Here is a 22320-nt window from a genome sequence, read left to right as displayed (position 1 = left end):
GTACAGTAGCCTACCTCTGACGTGCATAAAAGTTATTAAAACCGAAAATCACGTTATATATTCGATTAGTATTTCTTTTAAAAGAGAAGTAAGGCGCTTCTTCACTATAACATCAGATTGAAAAGCAAACAAATACTTACTCTAGGCGCACAGAAAATTTATTACAACAGACATTTTTTAAAGTATCGAGTTCTTTTGTTGTAAAATTAGAAAAAAGCTACTTGTACAGTATCCCATCCAGGAAATAAGGTACTTGTGCAGTATAGTACCCATATGAAAAACAAGATATATCTTACCTGTGACATACATCAGTTATCAAAACCAAAAATCATGTAATATATTCAAGTAGTATGACATTTAAGAATATTAAGAAATAAGGTGCTTCTTCACTACAGCATTCTGATGTAAAAACAAAGAAACTCTTGCCTGCGACACATAGAAAAGTTAGCACAATAAAAAATGATGTAAATTATTTTAAATATGTGTTGCACATTACCCGCCCTTGGTAAGGAATTTTTTTCCATATACGTGCTGTAAAATTTCTGTCATAGGAAAGGTACAATTATTTCATACATATGTTGTGTAATACCCGTCCTAGAGTAGGTAAAATGTTATTTTGCTCAATATGTCAAACGATACATAGACCTCAAAAATTCCTTTATCTTAAGAATAACATGTGTGTTCAAAATTTTTCTCATTGTCTTATATGGTCCTGATCAACGTCGGGTGGATTTGCTAGCATTATAATATGCTAGATTTGCTAGAATTATAAAAACATATTACTTTATTAAAGTAATATGTTTTTATAATTCTAAAAAATAAAACAGATTCAAATCATTGTAAAATCATTTATACAAAATATAATCAAGTATAACGTACTTCTGTAGATTATTACATGTAGGCAAGTTATTAATTAAAAACAAAAGCAGGAGGTCCCCTTTTGTAAGCGGAACATTTTTATATCAATTCTAGGTTTTCACTCGACACTGGTTCTGGCAAACCTCGATTTCCAACGCTTTTTTTAATGTTCAAGTCTACATTTTCATTTTTTATGTTATAAACATAGACACATTATATGGTGGAAACAAGTCGTTTCTTTCTTTTCTTACAATTCATAAAATGTTTTGTCCGCTTTTTTGTTATTATTTTCTTTTAATGGTGAACTTTATGTTTGACCATGAAGGCAAAAATGAATATTATTTTTTTGCTAATAACGTTACAAACTGTTAAGTAGTGTCGGTTTTAGTGTTGTAAATTAATCTCGTGGAAAATAAGCATTTCAATCCGGTAATAAAATTAAATGGCTATTTCATTACAAAAAAACCCACAAATGTTATTAAATAGAAATTTAGTAGAACGTTATAATTAAAAAGTAATATATAAAAACACGTATGTATCCGATTAAAATGCGATAGCAATATTTCAAGTCAATCAGAAAATTAGTTTTTTAGATTACCTATTAGTAACATACAAACATTTACATTTTATTTATATAAATTATCATTAATATTAATTCATATATGCATTCACATTTTACTGCTCCGTAATGAAAGAGTTGTTATTCTTATAATCTATTATTCCTTGCACACAATGGTTTATCATACAATATTTTGTATTCATTGTGTTATACTAATGTATTTTTCTGTTTTCTTAGGGTGTTTCGTGTAATACTAAGACATTATTCTTCAACGTCTAAAGGTACGAGTGTACAAATGTTTGTTTTATTATTCTTTTAAAATAATCCAATCACATTTCAAGTTGGTTTCTACTAATTAGATTTTAGGTCATGTAATAATATCGTGTTTATACAAGCTAATAATTTTAATGTTCGCTAGGGAGCGCGAAGACAGCTGTTGGATTCTTGATCGAGTGATAGCAAAGTGATAATGATGTCCACTTTGTAAATAATCAGCATATTATTGCCAGGGTTAAAGGTGAGCAATGGAATCCAGGGAAAGTGTTACTACCTTTCCCTATAGTTCGGTGTCGTAGTCAATGAAAAGGTAAGTTTTCAATCGCACTCGATAAAGGTCAGTCCATTTATTTATTGTTTTCATATATTTACTTATTCTCGATCTATTATTACAATAAGATAAATCGATCGATTTTGTTGAGAGTAGTGTTACTTGGTTTGATAAGGAATTAGTCGTGCAAGTGTTGTGTTATTTGTTTGTATTTACTATTCTGAAGTCTTCATTAGATTCTGCCTAATCCATGTTGTGGAGTTTTTTTTTTTGGTTCTGCGTATTTGTTGTAGTTTCAATGAAATTCCTATCTACTTACCTTCTACGAGTTAGACACGAGGTTGATTTTTTTATATACTGTATGTTCGTACAACTTACAACCTGAAAGTAAAATATGAATCAACATTTGAAAAACATGAAGAGGCATGATTGGACTGTGCCATGAAGCGGTCGTTCTAATAGTCATAAGATCGACATATTGCCAAGATTTTACATGACAACACTTGGAGATTATATATATATATATATATATATATATATATATATATATATATATATATATATATATATATATATATATATATTACATTATATATTATGCATACATGTATTTCTATATATATTATAAAATGAAGCTAGCAAATAATGTATCTTTAAAACAAAGCAAACTTATCAAGATAAATAAAGAGCAACATTGTTAAGAGTAGCGATAAAATATATTAAATAAAAGTTAGGAGTAAAATTTACATATGACTGCATTATATCACGAAGGAGATTTTATCAGCTCTTGAAATAGTTTTGTAGATGCTCCTATTTGGGAATTCTTACCAAGAATTGACTCTCAGCTCACATTCATTTTCAAGATTTTACGAGGAATTGACCAGGATTTAACTCGTAACTCACTTCAACATATTAGATCTTTAAACAGTCGCCATTTTTCTCTCTCTGTTTTAAAGATTTTACTTTGACTTTTATAAAATTTGGAACATTATAAGGACTTTACTGTGGATTTCTTAGTTTGGATTTTCCTTCCTACACTTTTTTCTTCTTCTTTGCTCCTTATTATATGCATTTCCGTATACCTTATTTGCTTTTTCTACTCCTAATCTTACTATCTTTACTTTTCCCTCACCTGGCCTCTCCTCTCTTTCTTTCTTTTATTGTCTATTCTTCGTTAATGATCCCAATTGTCTGTTAGTGACCCCTATTTTCGTTTTACTTTTACTTATATAATATCCTTCCATTTTTTTTTACTTTTTTAGTTTTGTTTAATATTGATAAATATTTTATTTATAGTTAAAATGCTTTCTCTTCCTATTTACGTATGCTTAATTCTTTCGTTCTACTTAAAGTTTTTTAATTTTTGTATTTAATATGTCTTAATATATATTTTCTTAATTTCCAATCTAAATGTTCTTAAGCTAGCTTTTATTTATATCTTTTATTTTGTATAATATTAGCTCTTCTCCTCTTCTGATGAGAAGCATTTAGTTTTTTCTTATTTTTTTTTAATTTCCCCCTTACCTTTCTCTTTTTATTTCTAATTTTGTTCCTTATATGATAAATTTATAAGTAACTTTTATTCCTCATATTATATATATATATATATATATATATATATATATATATATATATATATATATATATATAGAGAGAGAGAGAGAGAGAGAGAGAGAGAGAGAGAGAATCAAGAGTTTACAAACAAATATCTTCCGTAAATTTCAAGCAAATATAAATATTAATGTTTATATAGTAAACGCAACCAAATAAAAAAGCTCAATATAACCAAAATAAGAAGACAATTTAAGACTGTAAATAATATTTTATATTAATTTATTGTTTGACCGGATACCCAAATAAGAAATATTAAGATTTCCTTAACCGTGGAGTTTTTAAAATAGCAAATTAATATAATAGCGAAACTGAATTTGCTAGTACTGACATGAATTTAAACTCCATTGTATAAAATTAGTCATAAATGTAAAAAAAAAGTTTTATTAAAGTTCATTACATTGTGAAAAGAGATGAAAAATTAAAAAAAAAAATGAATTCAAAATTAAAGATTAAAAATTAAAGATTAAATATCAAAAATATGGAGTGGTAAAGTATTTCTAACACGAAATGAGCATAAGAATCAATGTTCTCATAATCCGACTTCTTTCGTATGAGAATATTGAAATTTCGCACGAAAGTACTTTATGTGCCTTGTAGTGTGCTTAGATATGTCTTGTATCGGAATGTCTTTGATAATCGATAATCGGTAATCGAAATAATCCGATGAAAGAAGGAACAGGCTAATTTGACAAAGTTAACAGCCCACACAGCCTAAGTGCATTTGAGAAGTTTTATTGCCACGCAAGTTGAAAGTCCCGACATAAAAAATCAACAGTAATTTTTTTTTGTTTTTGTTTTTGTTTTTGTTTATATATATATATATATATATATATATATATATATATATATATATATATATATATATATATATATATATATATAACTACTTAATTTACTCACATAAAATTAATATACGAAAGTATAAATTTATGCGTAAACTTTAAGTATTTACTTCAAAAGTGCTCAATACGTAGATAGAGCTAGTTAGTAAGTTATAAAATATATATGGCGATTAAGCTACACTGAATATTCATAAGCCTGAAAAGTCCTAGAGTGGATGAAACGCGGAATATTCAGTGTAGCTTAATCGCCATATATATTTTATAACTTACTATATATATATATATATATATATATATATATATATATATATATATATATATATAAACAAAATTACTTATTGAGTACAATATACCTACGTTCAGTACGTTTTATTAAATAACATGTATATTCGATGTGTGTTTCTATTTTTGGTCAATCTGATGACTGAACTTATGCAGTCATGGCCTGAAAATTTCATGTCTCTGTTGCAGATATTGACGATGTGAAACTCTAAGAAAGCAACCCCTGCCATAGACATGCGTTAGAAGCGCAGATGCATCATCGAATTCTTCCATGCAAAATAATTGAACCGATCAATATTCACCGAAGTCTGTTCACCGTTTACAAAGCCGATACAGTTGATATCAACAGAGTTAGGAGATCAGTTTACAGTGACTACAGAGATGTGAGTGAAAAAACGCGCTCTAGACACCTACGTACCACCAACAGCCACCACTGGCAAAAGTGCATTGAAAATTGTGGTTACTATGTAGAAAAATATATTTTAGAGCATAAGATTTCGCTTATTTTAATAGTACCACTGCTGTCTTCGTAGCTCTTTTTTTTAGTTAAAACTAGGATGCAATCATTTTGGAACTTTTTTTTAGTTAAAACTAGGATGCAATAATTTTGGAACTACTCTCACATCTATCTATCTATCTATCTATCTATATATATATATATATATATATATATATGTGTGTGTGTGTGTGTGTGTGTGTGTGTGTGTGTGTGTGTGTGTGTGTGTGCGTGTTAAAAATTGGTCATGCTGTCATCATAAATCAATCGAAATGTACTCATACGAATTATAAATGAATTATATCCACTGAGACACGAAAAACTTGAACAAAACATCGTTCGAATGGAATAGAATTGCCTTGGAATATTTGCAAACAATTAATTATTTCATACATACTTCCGGTCAACTTTAAACTATCTGATGCGGGCAGATGATTCCACTCACTCTGAATTGCTTCAAATATATTTCCACGATTTGGAATAGTTTTTTTCTGATAATACATAATAGATATGATAAGAAATAATAATGAACATTTTTCAACTAAATTTAATTCAAAGTCAAATATAAAATATACTAAATGAAGAAGCACGTACTTTTAGTTTTGTTTTATTTAGTTAAACAATATTTTGAAAATCACAATTATTTTTGCAGGTAAAGAAGCATGAGTCCTTCTTTTTCTTAAACCTTTTTAAAATCCTGAATTATACAGATTTATGTAGAAAGCGATGTGCTACGGGATCTTGTTTTTATATTGTATTCGATAATTCCTGGCATAGGAATAAACTCATCCAGCTCTCTGTAAATGAAAATAAAAAATAGAAAACGCCAAAACAGCCAGTCGTGTTTGGTTTTTGCTTTAATTAGCAAAGTTTCATACGTTTGATAAAGAAATGTGTGTTTGCTCCGTGGCCATTTCGCTGGAAGCGAGTTGTGGTATCTCTTCTCATACTGTACTTAAGCATTTTTTCTTGGTCAGATATGGAGAGGTCCTCCGAGACTAAGGCAATTCATTATTTTTTTGTTTTAATCCACAATTCCCCTTTTGAGAAATGGATTTTTCCCACATTAATACTTGACATTGTGTCTAAGTCTACCTTCACGAGAAGGCAAGTAAAGAGGAACCCATGTAAAGCCAACTTAGACAGAAACTCCAGCACGGCACATTTCAGCGATAAACAATAAAATAATAATAATTATTATTAAAATGTTTTTTCTCAACTTTTCATTTTCTTTTGCAGGGTCATTTCAAGGCAAAGATCAGATTAATTGACAACAAAAACAAAAAAGAGTTTTTCTGCTTAAATGTTGAAATGTCTGTCAGCACCGGATGTCATGGTTGGTTGTGCGGAAAACGCTAATAAATCTTCATTGCATTATAAATGTCTCTGTCCATTTCATTTTTATTTGTTAAAAAAGCACAAATAAGACCAACTATATATATATATATATATATATATATATATATATATATATATATATACTAGACTACTTCTGACCCATTTGGGTCAGTATATGTTATAGTTAGGTACGGAATAGTGAGTATACAGGAATGATGTATAAACGAGCAAAAATTGAATGCACGCACGAGCATAAACAAACGTGGCGATCAGTGAAAATACTACGCTATTTCACGCGCAACAAAAAAATTGGAATGCACGGGCGCACGAATACAAATATGGCGATCAGCGAAAACAATATGAAATGTATTGGATAATACGATCTTAACATCGTTGCTCTTAGATTAGATGAAAGATCCTTTTTTATAGGAGGGGTGTAATCCGTTGGAAAAAATTGAAAAAAAAAAAAAGATACAAGGAGGGAGTATGCATTGTACAGGTCCATTTTTTTTTATCTTTATTTATTTATTTTTGTATGTGTGTGATAGTTTTCTGTAATATGTAAGGTGGGACCTTTTCAAAGAACATCTAAACATAAATGAAAAGTCCCTCCACACACAGGTTTTGAAGTGTTTCTACGTATTTTAAAAATACCACCCCACCATATTTCCCCTTTCTGCCTCCATCCCCGCCACCAAACTTGCAAAAAATAAAAGTGCTAATGATTGCATGTCTCGCTAGATCCCGAAGTCTAAAATGTAAAATTTTAATTATTAAAAAAAAAAAGATCCTGCATAAAAGAAGGATTTTTTTAATATTTAAGGGCCGTTTAAACGTATTTTCTAAAAATTTCTTTTTAGGAGGTAAACTACACTGGATTAGGTCATTAAAAAACAAGGATTTTTTTTAATATGTAAATTGATCAAGTATATTTTTTTACATTAGAAAAACATATTTGCTTTGTTTTTTTTGTTTTTTTTTTGTTTTGGAAAACAATTCCAACTTGCAATGAAAAATACAAATAAAATAATCGTAAATAAATAATTTGGGACACGGAAAACGTAGTTTTTTTAATCAACTTGGACAAAGAAAAATTTTTTTTTAAATATGTAGGTGCACCTGAATAATCGGCACCCCCATTACAATTTTTTTTCATTTTCATCTTTTTTAAAATATTTTTTGCGGATTGTAGGACTCTAAGCTTCCAGATTATAAACAAAATAATGCAAAAAAAAAAAATCAATATTTAAAGATTTAGAAGGGAGTTCAGTTTCACATACAACGTTCTAGTAAATCGATTCCCCATTTCAGAACCGATTTTCAGCCCTGATTTGACGTTGACTCCTTCAGTCTCCAAGCTCGCCATTATTTTCTTTTTACGACTTTTCACTTTGAGAAAAGTTCGGTCTGCCCCTATCCCATCATTATTTTTCTTTACTCTACCCGTCGGCCCTTAAAGGGTAAAATGAAAAATGTTCAAAATAAAAAGTGATTTTGAGATTATATTGTCTTTTATTGTCTCGAGAAAACATGTTTTAAGCGATGAGTGAAAAAGTCAAAGTCAAGAAGCCCCCATAGCAGTACTGCAAGCACTAATTAAAATTAGGGAGGCCTTACTAAAAACACAACTAAAACCAAGTTTCTACTCATCTCTTTGGGGGGAAAATATTTTTAAGTAATGTCTGAAAAAAGTCGTCAGAATCCACAGGAGCGCCACTAAATGCAGAAAATATGGTTATAAATATGATTATAGTTATATATTTTATATTTTTTTTTATTTAAATCATTCTTTTTTATTCAACGGGATTAAATTACATTTATTTCTAAAGAGAACACGTTAAAATAAGTTAAAACAAAAAATATTGTTTATCTTGTGTATGCTTTGAATAGCAGCGGTGGCTTAAGACAGGACGGCCATGAAAAAGGTAAGCATCAGAAGGAAATCGATAGTATATAATAAAAAATAATAGTATTGGCGAAAATAAAGACTAATGGGTGAGTTTTTTTAATTTAAGTTGCCAAAAGACGATTAAAATAAACAGTTTAATTTTACAGACCCATATAAGATGATTAAAATGGCACCAGGTGCGAGAAAAAAAAAACAGAAAAGATAGGGTAAAGTTCCCCAAAGAGAAAATGAAAGCTTTTATCGATTTCTTCTACCGACACTCCAAATCGCGATAGAAACAAATTTCAAAAGTTTTAAATGATTTTGGAAATCCGCTCTATGCAGTAATCTCTTTGGAGAACTATTTCAGATTTGCATTGAATTTGAACCATGTTAAGATTCCCTGCGTGATCTCAAACGGAAAGCAAACCGCATAACGTTACAAGTAAAAAAAAAAAAAAAAAAAGGAAGAAATAAAAGTTAAGCGGTTCTCGTACCTCCTCAGCGTGAAGACGCATTAAGTTCACGACGTTAATCAGAAACGAAGCAACCAAAGCCATACTCGCTATCATAAAAAATGACGTAAGCCGTGGTTTGTATTTCAATCGTTGTATTTATAGCAAAGTTTATACAGTAATTTTATTAAAAATGAGAGTAAAAACCACAGGCTACAAAAAAAAACAACAAAAAAAAAATAAAAAAACGAACAGAAATGTGTGTACAAACATTATCGTCAACAAACATCGGTGACGTGTGCCCTTATTTCTTTTTTTGTGGGGGGAGGGACTTTTTCTCTTTCTATTTTTCCCTTTTCTCTCTAACGTTGTTAAAAAAATCGAGGTCTGTTATTTTTCTCAATTTCCCGTTTACTTTTTTTTTTTTTTAAATTCGGAAGCTTTTTTATTGTTTCGATCTCGACAAACTGATCTTTTTTCCATTTTTTTTAAAAATTTTATTCCAAGAGGTTTTACGGATACTCTGATTGAAAACCGACGGAAGCTGGAGCTCACTGCTCTCTCTGCTGACTGAATCTCTCTCTCTCTCTCTCTCTCTCTCTCTCTCTCTCTCTCTCTCTCTCTCTCTCTCTCTCTCTCTCTCTCTCTCTCTCTCTCTCTCTCTCTCTCTCTCTCTCTCTCTCTCTCTCATTAGACTGACTCTATTTGTCTTCGAATTGACTCTTTCTGCCGAAAAACAGCTCTGCACCACTATTTATCCCGAAAATATGGTCGGACAGGGACGTGATCTCTCCCCTAAATCGTCCAATTAATGCGTGACATATCCAATTATGCAGTAGTCGATTGATCAATCTGACACGCCAGGCCGGCTGATGAAATTCAGGTTCTCCCGATGGCACGCGACGGGTCAACGGGTTAATTCTCCGATTTTGACAGTTTCCTTTATCATCAATCGAAATGATATTTAACAATAATTTTTAAAATTCACTCATTCGAATCTTAAAGCGATTTCCAAGACCAAATATGATCTCATCCATCGCGGTCAAATGTGCAACTCTTTTCGAGTTGACATTTTCTTTTTGTTCTCAATCGAAATGGCATTCCCCTTTTTGCACGGAGACAAATCTTTAATGATAATTTAAAATAAATGTCCAACGGAAATGACCGATCATCAAAGGCACGCTCTACCCCGTCAGCAGAATGAAACTTTTAAACAATTATTTATGTGTCATTCTTACTGGTTAATTAGTTCAATTCCATTGCGTAACTCTCAAACATATGAATTGAATTTCCAAAGCCAATTAACACCTCCCCTCCTGTCCGGAAATATCTTTAACAAAACAATTATTATTTGTTATTTCCGCATGGATATTGCGTCAGTATTTTATTATCCAGCCAAACACACACACACACACACACACACACACACACACACACACACACACACACACACACACACACACACACACACACACACACTTATTGGCCCTTATAATTACTAGTTGGCATTATGTAAATGTTAATCAGGGCCCGTAGGTAATATCGCAGTTAGCTTGACCTGGGAACTGAATTTCCAGGGACCAGCTATACCGAGGGGGACACTGAGCCCCATTAAAGTTACACGCGAATTTTAATTTCTTTTTAAGGCTACATAAGTTTAAGCATTTAATTTTTGACATTTTTTTAAATCCACATCAAATTAATCAAAATTAGAATCAAGATAAAGTTTAATGTTATTATATCTTATTTTAATCTTCGAAAGAAATGTACAAATGTATAAACTTCGACAGATACCTACGTTTATACAAATATAAAAGTTTTGTATTCTACGCCCTTGAGTCCGGCTTTTGTTACTATTTTTTTACTGCAATTTGTCTTTTAAATGTCCATAATTAGAAAAGTAGTAGAGAAATGAGTGGAAATATAGGCACAGAAATGTGTATAGATCTGGAACATGATAATGTTTTGTCTTTATGAAATCACACTAATTGGCATGGACAAGATGTGGGAGGGGTAACATTTCAACTAATCATATCAAGCACTTGCTTCAGACATACTGTTTCATATAGGGATATAACGATTTTAAATTTGTTGCCATATGAGTAATTTATATTCTATAATTTAGTAAATAATTTATTACGATAAAACTTGCGTGCATACGTGTGTGTGGGGGTGTAATATACTTATCTTTCCCTGGCTTCAAGTTATATGCAGTTATCTCCCTTATTTGTGTCATTTAGTAAACGAATTGCTTATAGAATATTTCCTTTCTTAAATTGTCTTGTCAATTTATTTAACTTTATTGAACAAATGTAATATTAGTGATAAATATTGGAACCCTTATTGTATCGATACGTTCCCTAATCCAGCATCATAGAGTAAAATTTTTAATGATTGCTTTTGGAGTTTCTCACCTTTCCTACAGGGAATTTTCCAGAACGACTTGTAGAAATTAAATACTGTAGTGATGTCATGGAATTATTTTCCTACGCGCAAAGATTGTAACCCTTTGGCGTAAAACACACGAATAAAGTCATTAGTTTTTCAATCTTAACGGCATGCCGAAATTAACGTGTTTGATGTTATCTTGTGCAATGCATTCAATTTATATAATTACCTTTTTCATTATATACTGGCATCGCGGAATAAAAACAATGAAAAGAAATGAACTTCTTAAAAAAAAAAAAATAGTGCTTCCGCGTAAAAAAGAAATTAACGAAATGAACACACAAAAAAGTGTAATTTATAGAATATTAGTAGAAATAACTACTAAGGTTATTAAACTTTTTTTTTTATTCACACACGTGTGATATATTTTTGTTGAATCAACGCCGTATTGAGTTTCTTTCTGTGTCAACATAATCCTGTATATGTGATTGCTTATAATATTTGACTCGAATCCTACGAATCGTGTAGAATAGAAGCATTTCAATTATTTATCATTGATAAAATAAACACAGAACAACAAGCAAATTATATTTTATTACAAGTTGGTAACGGTGGAAGAAAGATATTCTCCTAAAATTAGTTTTTATAAGTTCATTGAACACCTCAAACCTACAGAAAAGTTTCATGTAAATCGTCTCAAATTAATATCATACAACCGGAGATTTGACGAGATAAATTTGTCAACAGACTTATGCAGAAATGTGTGTTGACAGAATCAGAGCAACAACAAAGAATAATAGAACTTATTATTGCCAGCATGCCAATTACAGACTTCCAGAAAGAGTTATTAAAAAATATATAACACCTTAAACCTGGAAGTAACTCTCAACCTTGGTAAAATATATGAAGTTCTAACGCATATTTAAAACAACTTAAAGTCGTGCTGAACGATACTGAGGATCGAAACGCCAATATACAAGCAGCACGTTTTAAAAAAGCAAGCAATTGCTTCAGTTGCGGTAAAATATGTTCTCCCCCCCCCCTCTTGGAGCTTGTCCAGTTTGGATCAAAATGTAACGCGTGTGAAAAAGTCAACCACTGGGCAAAAACAAAACAAAGGTCACGAAGCAGAGAGAACAACAATAACGATGTAACAGCATCAACTACACAATATAGAAGAAATCAACATAGGAAAAATGCAACCTATCCGAACTGATACATGATATAATACTCAAGTATATAATACTAAAAAACTAGAGAAACAAGTCGAAATCTTACCATTTAAGACATTCTCTATTACTCTTTCTATTTGTATATGTAAGTATAAAACTGTCACACATAAGTGGAGTTAATAGGTTGCTAATAATTGACACAGGAGTTCAAGGAAAAACACTACCAATCTCTACATTTCGTAGAATGTTCCCACATAAATAAGACACTCATGATTTTCGAAACCTAAAAAAAAGTAATACGAATCTGATAGCACGCCAATAAAATGTTACGTTAGCGTCAAAATATTCAGACTGGCATAAAATCACTTTCTACATTATAGATGCACAACGGTTAGCAGTTCTAGGATTACCATTGGTAGAATAGCTTAAACTTATTACTTTGCAGGGTACAGTAAAAAAAAATCTGAAACAACACCATTTGCTGCAAAAGCAAAAACTGCAGCGAAAACAAACACCTTAGCACAAGTAGTTATCCGTGCAGTTATTTTTTCATTAACAACAGCAACACTAGTGCCATCTGTCTCGTCAACAGCAAATATTCCAACAAAATCAGCCATTTCATCCTCTGATACAACAACAACAACAACAACAACAACAACAACAACAACAACAACAACAACAACAACAACAACAACAACAACAACAACAACAACAACAACAACAACAACAACAACAACAACAACAACAACAACAACAACAACAACAACAACAACAACAACAACAACAACAACAACAACAACAACAACAACAACAACAACAACAACAACAACAACAACAACAACAACAACAACAACAACAACAACAACAACAACAACAACAACAACAACAACAACAACAACAACAACAACAACAACAACAACAACAACAACAACAACAACAACAACAACAACAACAACAACAACAACAACAACAACATGCACTACTGACCCATCACCCAGAAAAATATATACCAGCTGTGGACGCAATTTCTATGTTTTTTGTTTTTTATTTTTTGTTTTGATTTTTTGTTCTGTTTTTTTTTTTAATATATATATTTTCAAATATCCCGTGAGATAAATATACATTGTATTTATGCGCATGAGTTGATTAATTAAAGAAAAGTGCATGTGAATAGCTCGGCTGCTTTGAAAATTGAATCCTCCGCATCAAAATTAGTCAAAATAAATAGAATATTTTAAAATCCTATTCACGTGCTTTGTCTTTAAATTTCAATTAAAAACATAAATATGTAACAATAAGTTTACTCAAGGGAAATTACTCTTAATTATGTGTTCTTCAGTTACGTCCCTTAGTGTATATTAAGTGACAATGACTTTTTGTAAAATCGTTATTTTGGGCTTATTTTCAATGTTTATCTTTGAAAACGCGCGTTTTCGGAATCAAGATTGATGCGTGTTACTCTAGTGTGTGAGAAAAGTTTTAAATAAACATGTCTTCACATTTTATAGTTGACTAAGCGCATAATATTCATTTTTATTTAAGCAATGCGAGTGACTCGAAGTCAAAGTTTTTTTTTGTGTGTGTGTGTGTGTGTGCGTGCGTGCGTGCGTGCGTGTGTGTGTGTGTGTGTGTGTGTGTGTGTGTGTGTGTATGTGTAAGAGAGAGAGGGGAGGTTAATAAGGCAAAGGATAGTAATGAATAATGGTTAACTATACGCTCATTTTTCTATTTAGTAAGCTAAATCCAAGTGTAAGAAGTTCACTACCAAAACACACACACACACACACACACACACACACACATACACACACACACACACACACCGGAAATCGTGTTTGTTCATTCATGCCTCATCAAAAACAAAAAATAAAAAAATAATATGCATCAGCGCGTAGCGCGAGGTATAGCTCACTATTTCGGATAGGTTGCAGTTGCCTAAACTCGGCTCTGTCAATGAGCTATCTCATTTTCCAACCATACAAAAAAAGCGTGTGTCACTGTGTCACCCTCTCTCTCTCTCTCTCTCTCTCTCTCTCTCTCTCTCTCTCTCTCTCTCTCTCTCTCTCTCTCTTTGCCTTTTTGGTCCAGATCAAAGTGTAGTATCTATTCCGGCAGATGCTGCACTTAAGATAATTTGTACCAGTCAATGGAGGGGAAACCCTCTATACTGGGACAATTATTATTTTTGGTAACCAGAGTGCCCCCTTTTTGCCTACTTTTAGGGGAGCTGGTTTTTACCTCACATTAAAAACGGCCTTGTGCCTAATTTGCTCAGTGGGGGAGCAAATAAACACCATCTGTTCCGGCAGATGCTGCAAGCTATGACTAGCTATGACTAGCAAAGACCAGATGTGGGGGCAACCCCACATGCCTGACCTTTAACCAGCTCCCATTTCCCACCTCTCGGGAGCTGGTCCCCTTTTTCCCTTCCCCCTCCCTTCACTCCTCACATTAAAAATTGGCCTTGTGCCTAATTTGCTCGGTGGGGGAGCAAATAAATACCATCTGTTCCGGCAGATGCTGCACTTAAGATAATTTGTACCAGTCAATGGAGGGGAAACCCTCTATACTGGGACAATTATTATTTTTGGTAACCAGAGTGCCCCCCTTTTTTGGGGAGCTGGTTTTTACCTCACATTAAAAATGGCCTTGTGCCTAATTTGCTCAGTGGGGGAGCAAATAAATACCATCTGTTCTCTCAGTTACTAAATTTTCCGCCACCGGGCTTTCGGGCTAGGTTAAGGTGTTTTCATACTAACCTTCGTTAGTAAGGACCGACCCCCTCCTTTGGGGAGTCAGGACCTAAAGGACCGACTCCACATTTGTGGGAGCTTGGACCCGGAAACCGATCCCCTTTTTTTGGGAGACTGGAATCTCGGGACCAACACCACTAGCTGGTAGTTGAGACCTGCTTTCGTTGTTTTTTTTTTTTTGCATGCGTTTTTTCTTCGTTCCGGTCTCTTCCCTCTAGAGACAGGGGATGGTCTAATTTCTCCACACTTAATTGCCTGAGCAGCACTCTGACCTGCCAGGCCCAAACTTTGTCTATCTTCGCTGCTCTCCCAGTGGATCGAGCAGACAGGGTTCTCTTTCTCGCTTCCGTTGGGGTAAGTTAGTGGGTAGGGTGACGTGGGGTAGGGCGGGTGCTTCGTTTCTGCTCCCCTCTGTGGGCAGGGATGCCTATCCCCTCTCTCTCTTAATTGCGATGCGGCACTCTGACCCGCTAGCACCCACTGCGTCTTTCTTCTCTGCTCTCCCCCCTCGCGGGGGGATCTGAGCTGTTAACCCGACATCCCCGTGAGGGGAAGTCAAAAACTCTAATTTCTTAAAAGTCCGCTCCTCCCCCTCCTCCCCCTCCATTCCCCTGGGTTTTCTTTTCCCCCACTACACTTTGGTCCGCGCCAGCGGCCAGTGCAACCGCCACGATGCCAGGCAGGAGGGGTACGTCACCCCAAATGCGCAGCATCTCAACTGCGAACGACTCCTTATGTGAGGGAGCTGATGCATCTCCCGGCGAGACGGCGCCAGGAAACAAGGTAGGGCCCCGGCGCGCGGCGACCTTGGAAGAAAGCGGGAGGGTAGGGCCGCAGCCCGCGGCGACCCCCCAAAAAGCACCTGCAACCGCTCCCCACGAGGGCAACCCAGCGGAAAAAGCTGCCGTTAAGTCACTAGCTGGGGAAAGTGCAGAACCCAGCCAACCAGCTGCACCCCAGGACGGCAGAACCAAGGGAGGAAGACCGGGGAACCCATCCCCCGCTCCCCCAAAGGGCGACTCCCCAACAGAAAAGGAGGAAAACAGCACCGCGGACCAAACCGAGGCGCTGGATGAAGACGTAATAGCCTCCATCTGCTCACTATTCGGTGGGGAAGACAGTGATTGGCCCCCCAACACTCCCCAAGAGGACCAAATACGGAAAAGGGGTGACTCTCCGGCCAGTGGTAACAAAAGCAAGCTGGAAGGAGAGACACCCTTGACAGTACCCACCAAGGCTCCAGCTGGGAACACGGCACCAGAAGGGGAGACACCTCCATCCCCCAAGGGGACAGCCACCCAGCAAAGGAAGAAAATAAGAAAGGGGAGCGGCCCGGAGAGCAAACCAAGCCAGGACGAAACAACGCCAAAGACACAATGGCCTACTTTGCCTGGTAACGGCCCAGTTCCGAAACCAAAAATGCCCATAACAAGAGAGAGCCCCACAACACCAGCTACGCCCCCCAACCCGAGTCAAGCTGACACCCACCAGGATGGAGGACCGGCATGGGGCCCCAAAGAGCAGCAAGGGAAGTTGACGCCCGAAGACTACAGAGCACTCTTCGACTCCACTTACAAGGAGTATACCCAGGGGAACAACATCCAACCCCTCCCGGGTCAAGTGGAAGTTCTGGAGAAAAGAGTGCTCTCGCTGATAACTTCAGACACCAAGACAAGGGGTCTGACGGGCGTCAACAAGGACACCATGATGAACGTGTTGCTGGAGCAGAACATTCCCGCCAACTACATCTGTAGAAGGAGTTACGCACAGTAGGATGTTCTGCTCCCCACCTCCGAAGACGCAGTCAGGCTGTCCAGGACCTGCCATCAGAGCAGGAACATAAAGCTCCAACCCATCTATATGAACAAGAGGAGAGCAAATGTTTCTGCTCTAAACGTCCCCTGCTATATGGAGGCCAAACAACTGGGGGCTATCCTAAGCCAGTATGGAGACGTAGAGGAAGTCACCCCGGTCCGCGGATTAAGAAACATCATGACCGGGGACTACAAAGTACAGATGGTCCTGGACAAGGCTGGATTCTACGCCATCCCAGCCACACTCAAGTTCGGAGAGTGGACACTCTCCCTTATAGTGGAAGGGAGGAGGCCCCATTGCTGGCTGTGCACACAACAAGGGCATATGGCGAAGGACTGTCCAAAGAGGAATGGAGGGAAGAAGCCCACAAAAGCGGCGGGAACAAGCGTGACAACAAATCAAGCCGCTGCTCCCGCGCCGGCCGCAAATCCTCCAGAGGCACCGACAGGCTGGGTGACGGTCGTAAAGAAAGGCAAGATCAACAAATAGCCATCCTTGCAGACAGTCACCCAAGACCAAGAACAACCGAAGAGCGAGACGGAGAAAATGGACACACAGACACCCTCCTCCTCAAACAAGAGGAAACTACCAGAATCTGAGGAGGAGGCCGCGTCAGAGGCAGAGGAAGAGACAACAACAGTCTCTATGGCCCTGAGCGCAACAGAGATCAGGAGGGCCAGGAGGAGGAAAAGCCGCAAGACACGCGCAAACCCTCCTACCCCCACTGAGACTGAGAAGGACTCCCTCGCAACAACAACACAGGATGAGCCCCCTGTGATCCCAACACCCCAGCAACCCGAACAACCTTCCCCCTCTCCTATAAAGGCCCCAAGAAACTCTTCCCGCCCCTCATCCCGTGACAGGAGCCAAAAAGAAGAAAACGAGCAGGCTACCCCCTCCCCAAGCGCTCAGCCTCCCCATCAACCAAAAGAGGTCCCCTCCCCCACTCCCAAAGTCCGCACTGAACGGACCAAAAAGCTCCCCTTCCTGCCAGGAAGCAGGATTTGTGAAACAGACCCTCTCCAACCGGCTCCGGACCTTAAAGGACAACAGAAGGTCTGGTACAATAAACTTAAAAACTTTGAAACAGTCGGTGGAGACCTAGTAACAGACCCCACTAAATTCAAGGACGCTCCCTTGTTGACCACTTTCGTTAGGGTCAACAAGGACGCTAGGACTGGAGGAATGTGGGCAATGATAAGGCAGCGAAGAATGCGATCCCAGGCCAGCAGCTAGTGGATAGGGACCATCCTTCGCTGACCAACATTTTCTTTAAATGTGAGGGTAGAATCCCCATGTATGTACACCCATCGCTGTACAGGGCACTCAAACTAACCTTCCCCCTGGACGTGGGGGGCGTGGCCAAGGATGGATCACCTTCATCGGATTTACTTACCGGCAGCCTTGGCCAGGCCTGCCATGTCCTCACTGCCCAGGATTTCAGACCCGTCTGTGACAGTGCTTGAGGTGAGTGATCATGTCTTTGAACTTGGCTACATTGAATGTGAGGGGCATCAGGTGTCGAAGCAAGGCCTCGCGCGTTGTGAGAGACTTGGTGTCCCTCAAGGTAGATATTGCCGCTATCCAGGAGACCCACTTTGTTTGTGACGGGGATTGTCAGGTGCTGGTAAACGATTACGATGTCTACTCAGCATATGGCAATACCTATAGTCGTGGAATCTCCTTGCTAGTGAGTCGCACCCTGTCAGCGTCGGTGAATGTTGTTCACGCAGGCGAGGACGGGCGGGCGCTTGTTGTTGATGTTGCTGTTAATTGTAGTGTTTTTCGGATTGTTGCTGTTTATGCTCCCAATGTTGCTGTAGAGAGGGCAACCTTTTTTCGACGGTTGGAGGGCTTCTTAGTGGATCCGGAACGGTTAGTTTTAATGGGGGATTGGAATGCAATCCTTGATCCCAAAATAGATAAGGTCGGGGGGGACTAGCGGGTCGGCGTGGTGTGACAGCAGTCTGTCTGACCTGATGGCCTCGTGCGATCTCGTCGACAGATTTCGTCTGGATCATCCGGGGCGGGAAATGTGGACATGGCATCCTGTAGTGCCTTCCCATCCAAGCACTTACTTGGATCGGATGTTAGTTAGAAGAGGCGATGTAGACTTCCTATCTTGCCCCACGTTCCACTTGCTAGGACACTCGGACCATAAACTTGTTATGGCCCGTTTGAACTTAAGTGCTAGGCCTAAACTGGCCGGATACTGGAAGTTCAACAGCACCTTGTTGGAGCTGGAGGACTACCGGTTGAAGGTCACTGAGCTAATTCAGCGGGCTTTAGTGGGGGCGGTTACAGGGAGTAAGTGGTGGGTTAGTCTCAAGGCCAAAATTAGGCGCTTCTCTGTCCAGTATAGCCAACGCCTCGCGATAGATAAGGCTAAGGCAAAGAAGCGTTTAGAGGATAAGCTGACCCGGGCGGTGGAGGGGGGGGACCCCCTAGAGTTAGCACTAGCTAAACAAGATCTCAACCGCTTGGCTAGCGAGTGGTATGAAGGTCAAGTAGTTAGGGCTAGGTTAAACAAAGTTTCTAACGAAGCTGTGAATGTTGACGCTGTTGAGCGTAAGGCTGCTTTAAGGCGCGGTTCGGATGGGTACATTCGTAAAGTACATAACCTGGAAGGACACCCCTTAGTATCGACTCGGGAGATCTGCGAGGGGTTTCGGGAGCATCTATCGGTGCGCTTCACCCAACTACCCGGACTCAGGATTGATGAGTTTGGCAGCTATTTGGCTGACTCGCCCCGCCTCACGGCGGCCCGGGCGGCTAGCTGTGATGGTCTTATTACTGAACATGAGGTCATTACTGCGTTGAAGCAGGTCGGCTATAACAAATCCCCGGGGCTTGATGGTTTACCCTACGAGTTTTACTTGAGGCTGTCGCCCATGTTGGTCCCTATTCTGAAGGATATGTTCAACCATTGGTTTGCCCAGGGTTCCATCCCTGGACAGGTGACCAAGGGTGTGATCACATTGCTGAGGAAAGGTCAACGGCATGGTGGGAGGGAAAACTTTGATGATTTTAGGCCCTTGACTCTGCTAAACACAGAGTTAAAGATTTTGGCAAAGATTCTTGCGAATCGCTTGCAGGTTGTCATCACTGACTTGATCGAACCGGACCAGACTTATGCTGTGAAGGGGAGATCGATTCAAGACAATTTGCACTTGATACGCTCGATCATAGAGGGGACAGAAGACGACGCCGAAGCCGCGCTGATCAGTTTGGATCAGTCCAAGGCATTCGATAGGGTCGACCATCGGTTCCTAGGATCTGTGCTAGAGGCCGCCGGATTTAATCCGGACTTCCGCAAGTGGATCTTTGTTCTGTATGACAGGCCGACGGTAGCGGTGCAGATCAACGGTAAGCTGTCGGAGTCATTCGCTGTCTCTCGGTCGGTGCGACAGGGTTGTCCGCTGTCGCCTCTGTTGTATGTCCTGGCGTTGGAACCCCTCCTTCGCAAGTTAAGGGACGAGGCGGCTACACCAGTCCTGCGCGGAATAGCTCTCCCTGGAGGCACACGAGCCAGGGTTTCCGCGTTCGCCGATGACGTCACCGTGTTCGTGCCTTGCCTCACGGACGTTCAAGCGGTGGTCGAGGCGCTCGCTCGATACGAAGAAGTAACAGGGGCCATCTTCAACCGTAGCAAGTCTGTTGGCCTGCGGTTGGGGGCCTGGACCGGGGTAAACTCGCTTCCAGGTATTTTCAGCTGGACCGATGGACCGGTCCGCATTCTCGGTGTCTGGTTTGGACCGGGACTTCAGCTGGAAAAGAATTGGTCGGAAGTACAGTCTAAGGTCAAATCGTCAGTAAAGACTTGGATTGGAAGGAAATTGTCCTTGAAGGGTCGGGTGGAGGCGTGTGCTACATACGTCTTTCCGCTCATCCTTTACCGTTTGTCTGTACTTCCTCTCCCTGCAGAACGACTAACCCACTTACAAGGGCGCCTCGATTCACTTTTGTGGAACGAGGGTAAGCATTATGTCTGCAGAGAGGTCTGTGTTCAAAATCCCAGCGAGGGAGGCCTGGGTCAGCCCAGTCTCTTGTGTCATAGAAACGCCGAGAGATTGGCTTTCCTGGGTCGTTCGCTTGAAGGAGACGCTCCTTGGGTCCCTGTGGTTGAGAACTCGTTTCCCAATCTCAAACCCAACCCTTCGGTAGAAGGTCGTCGTAGACCGAAAGGGGAGTCCAAGTTCTTCTCCGAATGCCGAACCGCTCTTAGAGCTTTGCCGGGGACCAATGTCCTCGATCAGCCAAGGAAGAAACTGTATCGGGATTTAGTGGAGGGGACTGCGAAGGATCCACTTTGTAGGCGGATGGGATGGTCGATGGAGGTTGTCCGTTCTCAATGGTGTTGGGCGCCGGGACGGGAGATTCTGAATAACTCGGAATTCTCCCTGACTTGGCGACTGGTCCGAAATGCGCTGCCCCTCTTCGACGTACTTTTCCGGTATAAAGAACATACCAGCCGCTTCTGTCCGTGCTGTGACGAACGCGAGCCCGAAACAATCGAGCACGCGTTTTTTAGTTGCAGCCGGATACAGCCCCTATTAAGGTACGTCGAGGGGGTAACAGCTCGCATCGATGCCGAGTGTCTGCTCGATCTCGACGTAGGAACTTTTGTGTACAACATGGAGCCGCCGTTCCCCAGGGAGGAAAGTTTGGTTTTCCTGGCGATCCTAGCAGTAGCGCGCATGACCATTTGGATCACGCGCCTCAAGTTGGTCCACGAAGGGACATCTGTTCCTGATCGGGATCTGATCGTTTACTTTAAACATTTGCTTAAAGTAAAGATCAGATGCGATTGAAAGAGGTTGCCTAGAGTGGAATTTGACAAGAGGTGGGTGCACAGCACTAGTTTGTGCATCCGTCGAGGAGCCAAGTTTCAATACGTGTTCCCTCCTTAGGCATGGCATGGGCGGTGCTGGGTCCTACGGAACCCATCCCGCCTAGGTTAGCATTATAAGTTCAGTAAAGTAACTCTTGACTGGTGGTACAAATGAGATCCTGTTCCTGATTTTATTTTTTGGTATTAGAGAACCTCTGAGTCTGCCCAACCCCCCTGCTCCTCATCTTTATTTTCTGATGCCCCCGGTCATCCCCCTACTCAGAGGTCACCTTCCTACCCCCTCCATCCGTTGCTTTATTTTCTCCCACCTCCATTAAGGCGACTTCCCCAAACCCCATTAGGGATGCTCTGCTTGTTTTCGGTTCCCCGGAAAACAGTGGGGGATCTAGCCACATAGAACAGTACAGGGGGGTCTTACTAACAACACATTAGTAGTTTTTTCCTTATTTTTGAAATGAACA

At 38.8% G+C, this 22320-nt stretch overlaps 1 protein-coding gene across 1 annotated transcript in view; it reads left to right on the top strand.

The window, feature by feature from the left end:
* Positions 1 to 6579, top strand: part of LOC145292033 (ganglioside GM2 activator-like) — a 39221-nt gene extending 32642 nt beyond the window's left edge. The window contains exon 4 of the mRNA XM_080138057.1: positions 6438 to 6579. Within this exon, the coding sequence (XP_079994183.1) occupies positions 6438 to 6557 (120 nt within the window). The 3' untranslated portion in view covers positions 6558 to 6579. The remainder of the gene's footprint in view (positions 1 to 6437) is intronic.
* The last annotated feature ends 15741 nt before the right edge of the window (positions 6580 to 22320 follow it).

This window comes from Euprymna scolopes, chromosome 13 (assembly GCF_053919585.1).
Source record: "Euprymna scolopes isolate OS-2025 chromosome 13, ASM5391958v1, whole genome shotgun sequence".
Lineage (NCBI taxonomy): Eukaryota > Metazoa > Mollusca > Cephalopoda > Sepiida > Sepiolidae > Euprymna > Euprymna scolopes.
Note: the sequence above shows the minus strand (reverse complement) of the source record. Positions and strands in the feature narration are given on the sequence as shown.